Genomic DNA, 17,479 nt, shown 5'->3' with positions numbered 1-17,479 from the left:
GTTTAAAAGTAACCTCTTAGGTGAGAATTGTAAGCATGGGTTATTGTCTTTAGGTTTCTTATACAGCTTAATCTTATTACTGTTCATATCAGCAACCCATGGTATCTTCTGGATTTAATTCTGAGATCTGCATCCTAAATCATGTCAGCTTTGACTTCATTGCTTTTCAGTTATATCTGGGGAATCAAGTGTTCAAATAAGTTCTGACAAACTGTAGTGTAAATTAATAAATACAATTTTGCTGATTCATGAGACAGTACTCTGGGTAAGAAAATGAGGTGTTTATTGAGCAGTGCAGCTTTTGGTTTGGCATGGTACCTTTAGTATGTCCTTGATGGTGTGATGCAAGGAAGCATAAACTATCTTTCAATTCTACCTACTGTATTTCTCAAAGAGAGTATTCTTCAGAGTTTTAAGATTCACTAAAAAACACTGTCATGATTTCTTAGATAAAGTATGACAAGATTTTAACACCCTGAGGTCTCATAGACTGCAAGTTCTACTGTCACCTTCCTCTTGCTATATTTTTCTAATGACACTGAAAGTGTACATTTCACTGCACTAATTTGCTATTAATTTCACCTCCTACTGTTACCACAGTAACGCTGAATTATTCTGGCTAGAGGTGTCCTGCCTGTGGCCAAAGCACTCTGAACACATTTGGTCTTTTCTAATCTTGGAATCAACAAAGAGATGGGCCAGATAGTACATGATAGCAGACTAAGGAAATTGGATGCCCTAGGCTTTGACCTGAACGATGGAGCAGAGTGCACCCTCAGCAAGAGTAGAGATGGCACAAATCTGGAAGAGGGATTGATATAGTAGATGGATGTACTGCCATTCGGAGGGGCCTCAGCAGACTGGAGAAACGGGCAGACAGGAACCTGGTGAAGTTCAAGCTGGGGAAATGCAAAGGCCTGCACCGGGGGAGGAATAACCCCAGGCACCAGGACACACTGGGGTGTGGCAGGACAGGTGACCAGATGGGAAGCAGCTTGGCACAGAAGCACCTGGGGTCCTGCAGGACAAAAAGCTGAATATGAGCCAGCAATGTGTCCTTGTGCCAACAATCTTGTGGGCTGCACTGGGAAGAGGGTTCCCAGCAGGTTAAAGGAGGTGATCCCTCCCTTCCACTCAGCACTGGCGAGACACGCCTGGAGTGCTGGTTTCACGTCTGGGCTCCCCAGCACCAGAGAGACAGGGACAGACTGGAGCAAGATCAGTGAGACCACAGGGGTGATCAAGGGCTTGCAGCATCTGACCTGCATGCAGAAGCTGAGCGATCTGGGACTGTTCAGCATGGAGAATGGAAGGCACCAGGGCAGCGTCATCAATGTGTAGAAATTTCAAATGGAAAATACTGAGAAGCTGGAGCAGGACAGTGGTGCCCACAGAAGGGACAGGAGGCTGTGGGCACAAACTGAAGCACAGACAATTTCCATTTAAATGTAAGAAATTCTCGTTTACGGTGAGGGTTATCAAACAGTGGAATAGATTGTCCAGGGAAGCTTTGGAACCTCCATCCTTGGAGATGCTCAAAACCTGACTGAACACAGTCCCAAGCAACCTGCCTTAGGTTGACCCCTTGTTGAGCAGGTGTGTGGTACCAGACAATCTCCAGAGACACTTTCCAGCCTCAACCATTCTGTCATTCCGTGATCTGCTTTGGTCACCTACTCTATCTTATTTACATTAAGATGTTTTCCTTCACAATATATCAACACAGGATTTGTCAGGATATACCTTTTTTAAAAATGAAATACTTCAGAGTTTTAGACTCTGAAATACTTTTGTATGCCATTTATGTTCTATTCCAAAAGCTCTGCTTTGTTCCCTTCCATTCAGTCAGTGATGAGTGTAATCAGTGTAGCTTCCCTTCAACAGAAGCAGTTTATCCTCTCTGCTGCTGATTACCTCTTTTCTCAGATATTCATCCTTCCCAGACAGCACTGAAGCCCCTTAAGTCTTTGCATAAGAACCATTTCTGCTTGAGAAACCACATACTTTCTCAGACAACTTCTCTTTGCTCTCATCTCATGTACAGTGGATATGGTTTGCATCAGAACTGGTATCAGTGTACAAGAGGGACAGTTCCTTGCAGATCTTGCTCTTCAGAGTCTAACTTGTCTGAAGGGTTTTACCCTGTAAGCGTGTTATGTAGAAATATGATAGCCCTGGCAGTTTCTTAAATTTTGTTGCAAGTTCATTAATATAGGTAAAAGTTCATCTGTAGGTAAGATTAAGGTTGCCCTTTCATACTTGTAAGTGGTTATTGTACAGAGACCTTTGCTTTTGCAAGTAGGGGCTTTCAGTGTTACAAAGCTCAAGACAAATAGAGAAGAGATGGGTAGGATCTTCTATGGTACCACAAACAGCTGCAGGCTGAATAGGAGTAAGACCAAGAAGGTTAAGATACTGTATTTCTCCCAGATGCTGTTGTCTTATCACTGTTTCTTATTTTAAAAAGCAGTAATTCAATTACTTATTTTTTTTGTGTTTTGGAACTTTTTCATAGATTTTTCAGATTCTTTTGAAGGGGTATTCCATGTATCTAGATTTAATTTACTTCAGTGCTAACACCAAAGGCATGATTATTATTAGTATTTTTTTTACTGAGGCCTAAATGTCTGCTTTTGCAGATCTGAGCATTATATAAAACAAGAAAGACAAAAGGGAGCTTGTGGACTTTATAAAAACATATTACTATGAACGCTTGAACCCATATAAAAAAGAGCATTTGGCCAGTAGATGTTTTATTCATATACCCTTATGTACATGATAGTTCTAAGCTGAAAAAGACTAGAAAAATATGATTCTGAAGCATTGCTGTGCTGCCACCTGTGGATGTTTCCTAAGTATTGCTTTGCCCTTTTGGTGGGATACAAGTAGAGGTCTGTGGGAATTACTAGTTCTCGTTTTGCAATGAAAATCTGAGAGTAAACATTTTAATTAAAACACTTTTTTCCCCACTTTTTTTGGGGGTTGTGGGTTTTTCTCCCATCAATATGAATGTATAAACTGGACACCTGAAAAACAGCTGTTGAAAGCTTTGCATTTCAGCAGGTTGTTGGGTTGGGGGTTTTTTTCAGAAAGCTGATTAACATTCCCTTCACGGTAATGGCTTTGAATTTATCCAGACAAAATGTAACATCTTTTCACCAAAACCTAATATTATTACTTTTTTTGTGTTCTGTCTCAGTAGCCATAGGCATACAAAGTTTGAGTTTAAAGGGGTGTATTAGCTGCATGCTTCTTTTTACCACATCTGACACTAAGTGCTACAGACAAAAGTAGGATAGACAGGTGTAAAGTAATTCACTTTTTTTCCTGTTACTTGGATCATTTTTTTCCGTCAGTCAGATCTTGGTCTTTTTATTAGAAAGCCGAAATAGGAAATTTCAATATCACTTGCCTAAAATTGTTGTAAAGTAGGACAGCTGAAGAACCATGATACTTGCAGGAACACTCAATTTTTAGCTCAGTTTCATGATCTGGTTCTTATTTCTCTGGTTCACTGGCATAAAAGATAATATTTGCTTTGCTTTGAAATTTTATTTGTATTTCTATGTAGTAGTCCTTATGGGATGTGAATATATGTTCCCTCCTTACCTTAGGATTGTAGGATAATTTGGGTTAGAAGGAAGGGTTGGGAGGTTTCTAGTATAATTGAAGTTTGCCTATGTCTGTGTTTTAAAGCAAACAAAAAAACCCCTGAAAACCACTAGGTTGAACAGGACCCATAAATCTGACAACTGCTGTCTAGTAGATTGTCTTGGTTCTAACACTTTATTGTTTTTTGGGTTTTTATTGATGCTTTCCATAAGGCTTTGTTGATAACCTACAACATACTGCATCATCAGAAAATAAGACATGTAGGCTTCCTTCCAGATTGGCTTCTGGATGCTTTTTTCTCTTTGGCTTTAATCATGATCTTAAATAGTTCTCCATTGTTAGAATTTTCAAGAAAGAAACATGTCTGTAATTATTCAGCTTTATCAGTTATGTTGAAAAGATCAGTGATATGTGACCAACTGCATTAGTTCCTTTAGCAGCTACGCCTTTCAAACTTGTGACATCTGATATTGTAGAAAATATGTTGTCTCCAGATCTCAGAAATTGTTCTTTTCAGATAGATGCATGGGCATTTCAGTACTATCAGCAGTGTCATCTTATGTTGGAATGTGAAAATCGTTATAAGGAAAAAGAGAAATTATCTGTAGTAATCTTCCTGACTTGCACATACAGCTATAAATTAATATGCTGAGAAAGTGACAAAACTCATTTATCATGTAAAACCAAGAAAAAGATGGATTAGGGTTTTGGTGAAACGACACTTACTGTTGTTCTGCCCATTGTGTGGTGCTTCACTAAGAACCCATAGAAAAACTTAGTAATTTTGCATGGTTTAGTTCCTTTTTTGTACATTCCTCGCACTGAGCTCATCAGCTGAACTAATTTGATATTCTAAACCAGCCCAAAAATAATGCAGAAGGAAAGTGAGGAGGAAAAATAGGTTTTTTGACCAGTAGTGAGATGAATATATTTGTTGTGCAATCAGATGCAATTAGAGAAGGGACAGGGCTTCTTTCGGCAGTAGGATTTGTCACATCGCTCGCACTGAACATGCAGTATTATCTCAAGTGTAGTTTTATCTATTGTTAGTTTAGCATGATAGAACTTGGTGGTTCATTCATTCATTTAGACTGATGTTAAAAATAATCTCTAGAAAAGTCTGAATGAGCATTTCTGTATGGATTTGAGACACCAAGTGTTTCTGCTCCTAGCTGCATGGAGCAGGTCTGAACTGACAGGGTGGGGGGGCTCTTGGGATCACCACTGCTAGGAATAAAAGGTCTTTTGCCTTATAGCAAGAGAAAAATGGGCTTTTTTCAACCCTCAGTGTCCAAAAGAGTCTGTGAAGCCAAGAGGGGTTTTTTTCTGTGTTGACAGATCACAAAAGCTTTAGGTGAGGAGGGAAGGAAAGAAAGGTTTGTAATATTACATAGGATAGACAGTAATAGGAATAACTTTTTTTTGCCCTGCTCAATAAATTATAATTCTTCCAGTCTCGATTGTTGCATCTTATGTATGTGGAGGTAAAAGTTTTGTTCTTCCCCTTGCTTACAGAGAGGCAGATGAGACTGATGAAATATTTGACCTTTCTTGAAATCTTTAATAGAGGAACAAATGCAGATAATATTTAATGAAGAAACTTTGCTAAATCTGTATTCTGATGCATGGCACAGGGATCATTTCCAAGTGATGGAAAAGGTTTTGTTTGCAGAAGTGTGAGGAGTAGCACACAGAAATTGGAAGTGCTTTCCTAAAATTGTAAATCATGCTTCAGTGATTACAATGACAGAGAAGGCAAACTGGTGCAGAGGATAAGTCATTATCTCTCTCTAAACCAAGGACCTTGTTTCCCTTGAACTAATTTCAGCTCTAAACAGCTTCACAAAATTAAAAAGAACCTAGGAAGGGCTGTAGCAATTCTGATTCGAGGTCTAGTCCATCTAGCCTAGATTGCTGTCTTCAGCAGCATCCATAAGCAGATGCCTAGGAAGGGAAGGAAGAGGGCGAGCATCCTCACTTTCCCCTCCGTCTCACCCCTGCCAGATAAACTCTATTTTCAACTACCTTCTGCTCACATGTTCTGACTGTGGTGTAATTTGATTTAATAAGGCCTATGGACACTACCTTTGAAGCACGTATGCAGTCTCTCTATGAGGCCCTGTAAACTTTGTGCATCTGTAGCAACTTTCAGCAGGGAGTTTCATAAAGCTGCAGTTCATGTATGAACAGCCACTTTCTTTGTTTTGAACCTTGGTACAAATTGTATTGTCACAATTTTGTGGTTGGCTGGACTATTATATCTGATGAAGTCTGATGTAAAGCTTTTGAGAAATATTATCTGTAATGATAGCTGCAGCCAGTCGGGGTTTAAAACCATTACTTGTTTCTGGAAAAGACTTTTCCTCCCATCTCCCTTTGCATGTTTTGCAAGTATTATCGATGGCTACATTAGCGAAGTTCAAACATTCTTTGTTTAGAACTAATTTAAATCGCTGTTCTAAAAACTCTGTGTTTCTATTTACAGTGTCTGAGCAACACGCCTCCTCTTACAGAGTACTTCCTCAATGATAAATACCAAGAAGAGCTGAATTTTGACAATCCTTTAGGAATGCGAGGTGAAATAGCAAAATCTTACGCAGAGCTTATCAAGCAAATGTGGTCAGGAAAATACAACTATGTTACCCCAAGAGCATTTAAGGTAAGTAGGGAATTGAACCTGGAAGTATGTTGTCAGTTTTGGTTTTGTAATTCAGCTTTACAAAGCTTAGGGAAATATGCAAGAATAATCACAGTTCACACTCCATTCATTTAACTGTTAAAACGTTTGGGTGTGTATTTAGGTGTCAGCTGTCCTTGTGCTTTGGTCTTTGGAAATTAGTTTTGGCTTCCTGTCTCTATTGAAAAGCTTGGGTTTGTTAACTCTATAGGTTTTACCCTTTCAGCTTTCTGCTCTAGCGTCTCAGAAGTATATATGCTTTATGACAATTAAGGTACCAGAAGTATTTATGGTGGTTTTTTGGGTTTTATATTAGACACAAGTGGGACGATTTGCACCACAGTTTTCTGGTTATCAGCAGCAAGATTGTCAAGAGCTACTGGCTTTTCTCTTGGATGGATTACATGAGGATTTGAATCGAATTAGAAAAAAGCCTTACATTCAGTTAAAGGATGCAGATGGGAGACCAGACAAGGTAATGGGGTATTTTTGTGTTGAACTTCTTCATTTTAGTCAAATATATACATTGCAAGATACTGCTATGTGATTGTGCACTGAAAGGTTGGGGCATTGATCATTCTGGAAGATATTTCAAAGTCAAGACCTTAACTCAAGACCTTAAAATGGAGATCTTGTTCAAGTACCTGTGTAAATTTCTGTGTATTTGGACTGTAACTGGGGGGTGGGAGAGTGTTAAGGCTTTGTTAAGACCTTTTTCTTCAATTCAGTGCTGAGTTCTATTGGAAAAACTGCTTACAGTTGCGCTGCTCTTCTAGTCTTTCATCTACAGTATGCAGCGCTCTGCCTCCAGTACTTTTACTTTAGGGAAACCCTGAAGTGGCTACAAGCATACAGATAATTTCTTTTGTTTGGAGTATGAGTCACTTCAGACAGAAGTTTTAGTTTTATTTGCTTTTGTCTTGTCCCAAGCCACTTGAAGTCTGTCTCAGACTATGTAATACCACTGACAGAATCTCTGTCTTAGGAAAAGCATACATCTCTTAACCTTTGATCCTCACAGTAGTAACACATCTTACAGGGTCCTTTGGAGTGAGATTTCTGTGTTAAGGTGGTATCTGAGAATGTACTCACAAGTACTCTTACTAATAATTCTCACTGTTCATTTCCTCCTACTTAGTTACAACCCAGGTCATGCTTTCATTACAGGTTGTCGCTGAAGAAGCCTGGGAAAACCATTTAAAAAGAAATGATTCCATCATTGTAGATATATTTCATGGCCTTTTTAAATCCACTCTAGTTTGTCCTGAATGTGCTAAGATATCTGTAACCTTTGATCCCTTCTGTTACTTGACACTTCCATTACCCATGAAAAAAGAACGCACTTTGGAAGTTTATTTAGTTAGAATGGATCCACTTGTAAAGCCTATGCAGGTAAGCCTCTTTAGTTTATGTACAAAACTCCTGATTCATATGGCATTAACAATGAACCTGAGTTCCTTTACATTTTTTAATTTTATAAGATATTGATAATTTCTTTATAGTTCAGTTACTAAGGCTTATGGTTCTGTTACTGAGGCTGTTGCTGAATTTGTATGGTTCTAAAAACATACTTATACCCTTAATCCAGGCTTAATTCCTCAGTTTCTTAGCCTCAAAAGGCAAATAGTAGTGGTAACAGATGGTGCAGAAAAACCCAACATAAAATATTGTGGGTAGTCCTGAATTCTTCTATGCTATCAAGTAATAGTCACAAGAAAAAAAATCAGCTGAGATTTCTTTTTAAAGAGTATCTCTTTTGCCTTTTTTAGGAAGGGTAGTATACACCTTAGAATGGCATGAGGCAGTGTTCATAGGTTATAGTAACAACATCATGACAAAATGGTTCTAGGTGTACCTTACAGGGTAAGTGAGGCTAAGTGAAATAAATAAGACACGGGCAGATAGGCAGACTTGCAAAAAGTCTGAAATGAGAGTATTGTAAGAAGGAAAGTGGGGGAAAAGGCAGCATGAGTTAGGAAAGTCAGAGATAAAGGAACTTGTATTCACTAGCTGGAGGTGAGCCTGCCAGAAATTGAATTCCTTGTGAGAACAGGATTGCACAAGGGGCACACAGTAGCTGAAGATGACCCTGTATGACATGTGAGATGGTTATGTAGGAATGAATAGAGTTTGATAAGAGTACAAGTTCAGGAGAGCTTTTGTAAGTCTTAAGTAGCTGTAAGACTTAAGGAGGTACTGAATGCGTGTAGTACTTGGCAATGAATTACGAAGTTTTACTACTTATTTCTAATTAATCCTGTCTTTATTTATTATGCAAATAACAGGGAAAAGCCATATGTGGAATTTCATTACAAACTGCAGGTGTACTGCACTAAGGGAAGCCACATAGAGAGGTTTTCTTTGTTAATCAGGTTCTCTCTGCATTTCTCTCTAAAATTTTATTTCAGAATTTATCTGTTGCCTGCCATTACTTTTTTCCCAGTTATGCCTTATAAAGAATTTGTGTTCTATTCTAAATTTGAGAATCTGGTCCATGGCTTATAATAAGTAGGTGTTGATGAAATATAAATCTAATTAATTGATGCTATTAGTCATCTTATGGAGAAATTAAAGCAACATAAAAAATAGTAATTTTATAAACTAATAAATAGAGTACTCAAAGTGGGCATGTTTGTATGAGTAAAGTTGTGAAGGTAACTACTACATTTTCAGCAGCTTTTGGCATCTGTGTTAGTTGATTTACATAGTTCACACCTTAAGTTCAGGAATCTGAAAGAAGTATGCTGAACATGTAATAAATTATTTGATTTTATTCTCATGTGTATTTTTCCTCTTAAGAAATTTCAGTGACATTTTCTTTGTTTTAGTACAAAGTAGTCGTTCCCAAAATTGGAAATATATTGGATCTTTGCACAGCGCTATCACTTTTGTCTGGTGTTGCTGCAGATAAGGTAAGAGTGATTTCTTACATGAAACAGAACAACGAATGTTTTAACACATATCAACCTTATTTAATGATACTTATCCTCTGTTTTCTTTTTAGATGATTGTTACTGATATATACAATCACAGGTTCCACAGGATATTTGGCATGGATGAAAATCTAAGTAGTATTATGGAACGTGATGACATTTATGTGTAAGTACAGATACCATGCTTCATGTATCTTTGTAGTTTTAGTTATTTGCAAAGGATTAAAAACTAGCTGTAAGAGAAAGACAAATGTTGGGGATTTTACAATTTTTTAATTTTTCCACTTTGTAGCCTTTTAAGTGACAGTTGTCCTTTGTATTTCTGTTTGTTTTTCTTTTAGATTTGAAATTGCTATCAATAGAACGGAAGATACAGAACAAGTTATAATTCCTGTTTGTTTAAGGGAAAAGTGCAGGCACACTAGCTACAGCCATAGTGGTTCTTCACTGTTTGGTCAACCGTTTCTCATAGCTGTGCCTAGAAACAATACTGAAGATAAACTGTATAACCTGCTGCTGCTAAGAATGTGGTAAGGTTAACGTTTACTGAAAAATGCATTTGTTGTGAGTATTGCTAATAGTTGGAATCAGTAGGCACTTATTCTTACATGCATTCATAACAAACTGATTAGATTTGAGTACTTTTATGGGCCTTCTGTTAAATATATTAAATCTGAATGTTTAGCCACTTGAGATGTGAACTGGTGTGTATTTCAATTTGATTTTTTGTTAGAGTTACCTCACCCAAAAATTATTTGAGAAGACAGTAGAGACTCAATCTGCATTGTCAGTTGAGGGGAATTAATTCTGCTCTATATGCAGCTGTTTGTTAGGGCTTGGTAAAATGAAACTGTTCAACCAATTATTCTGCTATGGTTATACCTCCTGTGTCTACTATACAAGTTTATATACTAATTTATGTTGTAAAACTACATGGTAGACACTGTCTGAAACAAGACCGGAATAAGTGTCATGTGGAAGAAATTAAAATCCTATAACCTCCAATTTAAATTTGTCCTTCATTTTCTGTTGTGTAATTTTCTCTGTAATGAAACCCACGTATTTATTTTTGTAAAAAATATGGTTAATGAACAGTTCAAGAAGCTATTTCTGGATAAACAGAGACTCATACCAAGAATCAAGTTGTATAAAATCAAGTAACTGATAAAAGCGTGAGATCATAGGTGAGCAGATGTGCCTGAAAGAGTAGACATTAGGAAATAAAACTATTAATTCTGAATAAATCAGAAAGAAGCACAGGAATACAGTACACTAGAAAGGATTTGCTGTAATCATTTCATTATCTGGCTTGAACAGTGTAAATATTTAAAAATATATTGATTCTAACTGTTGCTTTCTTTTGTTGCATCTAGCCGATATGTAAAAACATGTACTGAAAGTGAAGACACTGAAGGAACCCTACATTGCTGTAAGGACCATGGTATCAATGGTAATGGCCCAAATGGAATACATGAAGAAGGGTCTCCAAGTAAGACTGTAGAATATATAAATTTGTTCAGTGTTTTGTGTTCAATTTGAAACAGAAGTTAATTCTGTAGTGTTGTTCAGTTATCATTATTCTAGCTCATTTCTTCCTCCTTATTCTTTGGACTGTTTCAGGTGAGATGGAAACAGATGAGCAAGATGATGAATCCAGCCAGGATCAGGAACTTCCATCAGAGAATGAAAACAGCCAGTCAGAAGACTCAGTAGGAGGTGACAATGACTCTGAAAATGGATTATGTACTGAGGATACTTGCAAAGGTCAACCACTCACGGGACACAAAAAGCGACTGTTTACATTCCAGTTCAATAATTTAGGCAATACTGACATAAACTACATCAAAGATGATACCAGGCATATTAGATTTGATGATAGGCAACCTAGGCTTGATGGTAAGTCATGGGGAACAGGTTGGGCAATGTGTGACTGATACATTTTTCTGACACCACTTACATAGAATAGTGTTTCATTCTCTCTGTGTGCTATTTTGTATTGTTTCCCAATAGTAAAACCTGTATAAATATTAATTAGTTAATGTAATTACTCTTGGAAATGCAGAAGCTGCATGCTTCAATTTTTCCTCTTAAATTCCTGCTAGCATTGTTTAATTAATTTTAAGGAGTGTTTGCCCAAAGTTAATTCAATTTCATGTAAAGCAAGAAATAATATTAAGAGAAAACATGTTTTTCATCTTAGAAAGATCTTTCCTTGCTTTGGATTGGGATCCTGAATTGAAGAAAAGATATTTTGATGATAGTGCAGCAGAGGTAAGCTGTTTATATTGCTCCCCTTTCCAGCACTAATGAAGCCTAAAAGTGAAAAATACGACTTAATTCACGTGACATAAGAGATCCAGTCTTCAAAAGAAGCAGCTAGTATATCTTTTTTCACATTATTGGTAGTAATGTCATAAATAAACTTCATTAATGCGTTTAAGTAATTAGCAAAGCAGAGGCCTACTAATTTGGAAGTAAATCTGAAGCTGTGAAAACTTTTTGCTTGAACGGTTTCTGATCAGTTTTTCCATATATAGGAGCTTTGTAGTTACTGCTTATAGTAAGACGACATCACTAAAATGAGTTTTGTTTCATTTGTTCTCTTAACTCAAGAAATACTTCTCTTTAGGATTTTGAAAAACATGAAAGTGTGGAATATAAGCCTCCCAAAAAGCCTTTTGTGAAGTTAAAAGATTGCATTGAGCTGTTCACAACAAAGGAAAAATTAGGTGCTGAAGACCCGTGGTAAGGACAAAAAATTTAAATTGTTATGTTTCACAGGGTATTTCTCAAAATGTAATCAAATCCCTGCTTGACTATTAACAAGAGTTACCTAATTGTTTCCTTAATGGCATCTTAATCCTGTCATTTCAAGCATGGTTGAAAATTCTCAAAATATTTTCTATTTTGATACATTGCTTAACTAAAATTGTTACTGTACACAGAAGGTTATGTCTGTATGGAAGACAACTAATGCATTCAGAATTAGGAGGAAAGGTAGATCCACAAGATAGTTTAGTCTGTGAACTGTGATCCACAGTGAATGAATAATACTGTCCAAATCCAATGTTCAAACACATCATATTCCTTTATGACATGAGAAAGGTTGGTGCGTACTGAAGCTTTTTAATGCTAATACATAATTTGCCTTACACTGATATATGAAATAGGAGTGTGCTTAAACAACAAGTTTGTGGCATGGGAGGATGTGTGTTCCAACCATTAAGGTTTTGGCAGAGACGTTTGTTCTGATTCATGGTTCTTTCAAATTGTGATTTAGATTCGTACCTGAATACTCACAGTTATAGGTTGGTGCTATAAGATCCTTCCCCAGGAATTTCCTAGCAGATAAGAACCCTTCATCCACACTTGAAGCTCAGAGTTAAGTTTGAAGAGAGGGTCTGCTACTTTTGTGGATACTTACAAGATTTGGAGACTTCCAAATTTTGTCACCACAGATCCTTCGTTATTTGGGCAGGGGAGGGGGCTGACTTAGAAATTCTCCTTTTTTCCTGGGTTGGCTACATTATACATATGTAGACAGTTTGAGATACTCTATAACTTGAGTATGGTGAAGCACTTATATTTCTGCAGCACACTGTACGCAGAGTATTTCAACTATGAAACACAGCTACTGCTGGAATCAAGCAGTTGCTGCTAGATACATCTCACCCAGAGGTCATTCATCACATTCTTTCTTCATGCATCAGGCCTTCACAGATCTAATCTACAAAAGCTCATCATCCTATGTCCAGTGCTAGGAACAGTTCTTCAATTAGAGCCTGCCCTTACCGTTCTTGTAATTTCTTGTCTTTATCTGAAGTTGCTCTGTAAAAATACTTGTGTAGAGTTTTTTAATTAGGGCTTATCTTTTTTTTTTTCCCCTAGATCTTTACTTGTTACATAGTGAGATGTATCATATGGGTAGGCCATTTCACAGAGAGTTGTTCCCTTGCATTATTCATTTTAACTCAAGATAGAGGGACTACTACATGAGATGAGAATCCTATATTGGAGGGGTGCTACTTTTGTGTTTAAAATGCTGTCAAAGCTTCACTATGAGTGTGCTTGCACACTAGCACCTCGGGTTTTAAACTGGAAGGGATATCCAAGGGCATTAGTAATAGAAGATGGAACAAGTGTGTGTTTCAGCTTTTGCTCGTTCATATTACTGTCCTTTTCTATGTCAGTGTATTTTAACATACATATAGACTGCAGTTATTTAAAAATGATTTTATTTTCCTTCAGGTATTGTCCAAACTGTAAAGAACATCAACAAGCTACCAAGAAGTTAGACTTGTGGTCACTGCCCCCTGTGCTGGTAGTTCACCTAAAGCGCTTTTCCTACAGCAGATACATGAGGGACAAGTTGGATACGTTGGTTCACTTTCCAATAAAGTAAGAAACCTAAATATTTTGGTGCTAGAAATGTAAAGTTAGCATGACTAAGGCACATGCTTAATCCAACAGTTATGTAAAATGATTTTGTTCTCAGCTTCCATCAGTGGATTCAGTAAACACCGATGACAGAGTGCTTCTAGGTGAAAAGTATGAATTTGAAAAAATAATAGTAGTAGATAAGCATGGAAGAAATTTTGGCTAAGGTTACTGGTTCCTGTTCCACTCCTCACAGAGTGAGAGAGGCATTGTCAGTGTCATCTGATGTTATGTGTCTTTTGTGGGGAATATAAAGCAAAGGGCTGAAAGACCACCGAAATGTGAAATGGTTAATAATATTATTAATGTGACCTTCTTTTGGTTGTTTCTTTTTGTGTGTATGTTTTGTTTTTTGTTAAACAGTGACTTGGACATGTCAGAGTTCCTTATTAATCCCAATGCAGGGCCTTGCCGCTACAACTTGATTGCCGTCTCCAACCACTATGGAGGAATGGGAGGAGGGCATTGTAAGTTGACTTCAAATATCATTCTTCAGGCTTTCTTTCTATGTTTATTTTGATTTAAGTATCGATCACTTTCAGTCAATGGCCTTTTTTAATGGTAGAGGGATCATTTATTTCATTACCTCAAAATGCTTTCACATGTATTCTGACACAAAAATCTATGAGCTTTCACAGATAATTGTAGGTTCTTTTATACTTCTAGTTCTGCATATTGTGAAAAGAGAAAAGAGTTCCATAACAGCTACTGTATTCTGACAACTGATTTTGCCTTGTCTGCATTTTTGTACCTTGTGCATCTCCTTGAAAGAAGAGAGAGAAACAAAAAGGGATTGAGGACTTTTGACTATCCTTTCTCACTATACATTCTCTTTTGAAGGAAAATATAGAGTTCATATAGATTATATAGATTCCTATACAATAAAGAAAATTTCTCTGCCAAAAAAAGGGAAAAATGTGTGAAAGCTTGAATCTAATAATGATAATAGGTTTTAGTTAGTTGTGTTTGAAGGTAACAGAACTCTAGCAACTGATTGTGTCACATCTATGAAGATACAAAGCTCTTAGACGTTGTACTTTTTCGTCCTAGATACTGCTTTTGCAAAAAACAAGGATGATGGAAAATGGTACTACTTTGATGACAGTAGTGTGTCCAGTGCATGTGAGGACCAAATAGTGGCAAGTACCTTTCGTGTTTCTAAATTTGGGACTGCTGATGATGTTTTCTTCTCGAGGAAAATTAAGCACAGATCATGAACCTTGCAGTAAATTTGTAGGTGACACTTTGTGTTTTTTCAAAGAAGAGCACAGACCAAAAATGGTTTGTTCCCACCTACAAACATTTGGTTTCTTTGTCATTTTACCTTATAGTCTTGGAAGGAAAAAAAAAAAAAAAAAAAAAAAAAGATAACTTGGAATGTTTTGTCTGGAGCTTCATAAGCATATTAAACTTTTCTCTTTTACAGTCCAAAGCAGCATATGTGCTCTTCTACCAGAGGCAGGACACGATCAGTGGAACTGGTTTTTTCCCTCTTGACCGGGAATCTAAACAAGGTGCTTCAGCTGCCACAGGCATCCCACTAGAAAGTGATGAGGACAGCAATGAAAACGATAACGATATAGAAAATGAAAATTGTATGCACACTAACTAATGGGAAAACTAGAAGCCATAAAAGAGACTTTCTTACTGGGGATCTGTTGGAAGAGTGAAATTGCCCACCAAATTAAGAATTAAAAATCTGAGATGGGGAGTTTCAGATAACAGAATGTAAATCTTTATTACATTTTAACATGTGCAGTACTTGAAGTGAAACAATAAAAACTTAAACAGAAATTGTCTCTAATGCATTTACAGTCTTGTATTCACAAGCTATATATAGGAAATCACAAATAAACCCCTTTTAAGTTTTCTGCTGCTGTTCTGATGGATTATGTTTTCTTTTGTTTTGGATGTTAGTTAATAACTAAAATGTTAAATCTGTGGACTTCTGACATTTATTTTCTCAGTATTGCAAGAATACTACTGCCAAGCCTAGTTTCTGGATGAATATATACATGTTCCTTAGGCTGTCACACGGGCTATAAGTAAAAAAATGGCATAAATATATAAGCAGTAGTTTTCTTGAAACAGCAAACTTCTGTTTCTCCCTAAAAACCGGTATATTTTTTTCTAATTCGGTCACAATAGAAGAAATAGCTTGAAAAAGGTGTTTTAACCTTTTGTGATAATAGTTGAGCATCCAGAATATTATGTTCATCTCACCGCTGCTGTGGAACAGGTTCTGGATTTCATGCTGCATTAACAAAAAGTTTTTCAATTAAATGTAAGTATCCTTTGTTGCTTGTTGGAATCTACTCTGCAGACAGAATTCCTGTTATCTTGCTTATAAGACATGCATAATTTTAATCTGGTGTCAGTCCAAAATTTAAAATTGTGCTGTAAGTTCTCTCTCCCCAGTTTTCATAGTTTGACAGCTTGCAAACTATTCTGTAATAGGGTCAGAGTTATTAGTATTCTGTATCCATAGTAATGACTGTGTATTGGGCTTAGATGAGAGTTTTTTCAATATACCCTGCCTTTAAATTGTTGATGAACACAATGGCTTTAAAGGTGGGCCTGTTAATCTTCTGTGTGTGTTCCTGAGGGAATCCACCGTAGCCTTACAGCGTATCTGGAAAGGTAACTCATTGTAAGAGAATTGGCTTTTGCATGTTCGAGTCAGAACCTGTACAGTATATAAGGCATACAAACTTTGAGTTGGGTTTTAGTTAACGATGTTCAGGGGTCCAGGATGCCAAAATAAGTGTGACAGATTGAAAACTTTTCTTTTATCTTTTTTTTTCTCTCTTTTTTTTTTTTTTTTCATTTTAATTCGCTGCTTTCCCTTTTGATCTAGTTGGAAGAATGTATTGTTGGTTTGTATACAATACTGCCTTTGAGAGGGTCTCTTTAAGTGCGGGGGCACACTTCACATATCTACTACCTGGAGAACTGCTTTGTGTCCCACTGTTTAAACAAATAAGTTAAAAAAAAAAAAAGAAAAGAAAAAAAGCAAAAAGTATGATGTTCTTCACTTGAACTAATCAAATACAATAGGTTATAAATTGTGTATTGTAAATAAAAGTTCACTCTGTGAGTGCACATTTTGGTAAATTATTTATTTATGTTAGCATTAAAAAGTTTAAAAAATTGCATTTGACCAGGATATAAATGAGGTATGTTGGACATGGCTTTGCTTTATACCTTGATATTAAAACTGGTGTTTCATCCTGGTATTTTAAAGCTGCTTTGAGGTTTTGGTTTTGGTTTTTTTTTTTTTTAATGTAAACTAACCTCCTGCATGACAGAGGTTAAAATTTTGTCTGCACTTGAGTTCACTTGGGTTTACATTTGAAATGCGCATGTTTATTTATACAGATTTCAATAAAGCTATTCAAGGCCTTATTTAGTCTTCCATTTTCTTACAGACTCTTTTCCCACAATGTTTGTGTAATGGCTGGTCTTTGGCTGAGACCTGTATCAGCAAGTACAAAATACCTATTTAATGGCCAACCCAGCATATGGTTACTAGCACATACAAAAGGGATTCTCTCTTCTCGTTATCTGGCTCTAAAAACATTTACAAGGTTACCAAAATAATGGTTATTATAATAAAAGCCTATTATTTGGTGGGTTTTTTTAAAGTAATACTGTAGCAGTAATTAATCAAATGGGTAAAAACTAACTCTGAGATGGTTGGTGAAATGAGACAACGTGTTTCAGATTAGACAAACCGATACGGTGAGGGGAATATGTTAAAAGGTTTTGCCTTAAAATCTTGTATTTAGGTGTGGAATACGGGTTCCCAGTACAAGCTGTG

At 36.7% G+C, this 17,479-nt stretch overlaps 1 protein-coding gene across 2 annotated transcripts in view; it reads left to right on the top strand.

Moving 5' to 3' along the window:
• Window positions 1-17,058, top strand: part of USP15 (ubiquitin specific peptidase 15) — a gene marked incomplete at its 5' end in the record, with an annotated part of 69,029 nt that extends 51,971 nt beyond the window's left edge. The window contains 14 exons of one of the 2 annotated variants that reach the window (XM_084266011.1): window positions 6,098-6,271; window positions 6,606-6,764; window positions 7,457-7,681; window positions 9,118-9,201; window positions 9,294-9,388; window positions 9,564-9,752; window positions 10,596-10,711; window positions 10,843-11,118; window positions 11,423-11,493; window positions 11,852-11,967; window positions 13,471-13,620; window positions 14,023-14,126; window positions 14,710-14,798; window positions 15,086-17,058. In XM_084266011.1, coding sequence (XP_084122137.1) covers window positions 6,098-6,271; window positions 6,606-6,764; window positions 7,457-7,681; window positions 9,118-9,201; window positions 9,294-9,388; window positions 9,564-9,752; window positions 10,596-10,711; window positions 10,843-11,118; window positions 11,423-11,493; window positions 11,852-11,967; window positions 13,471-13,620; window positions 14,023-14,126; window positions 14,710-14,798; window positions 15,086-15,271 — 2,034 coding nt within the window. In that variant the 3' untranslated portion in view covers window positions 15,272-17,058. Of the gene's footprint in view, window positions 1-6,097; window positions 6,272-6,605; window positions 6,765-7,456; window positions 7,682-9,117; window positions 9,202-9,293; window positions 9,389-9,563; window positions 9,753-10,595; window positions 10,712-10,842; window positions 11,119-11,422; window positions 11,494-11,835; window positions 11,968-13,470; window positions 13,621-14,022; window positions 14,127-14,709; window positions 14,799-15,085 lie in introns of those variants that run through there. The other variant, XM_084266012.1, reaches the window with a different exon arrangement.
• Between the last annotated feature and the right edge of the window lie 421 nt (window positions 17,059-17,479).

This window comes from Gallinula chloropus, assembly GCF_964237585.1.
Source record: "Gallinula chloropus genome assembly, chromosome: 1".
In the NCBI taxonomy this organism is placed as follows: Eukaryota; Metazoa; Chordata; class Aves; order Gruiformes; family Rallidae; genus Gallinula; species Gallinula chloropus.
Note: the sequence above shows the minus strand (reverse complement) of the source record. Positions and strands in the feature narration are given on the sequence as shown.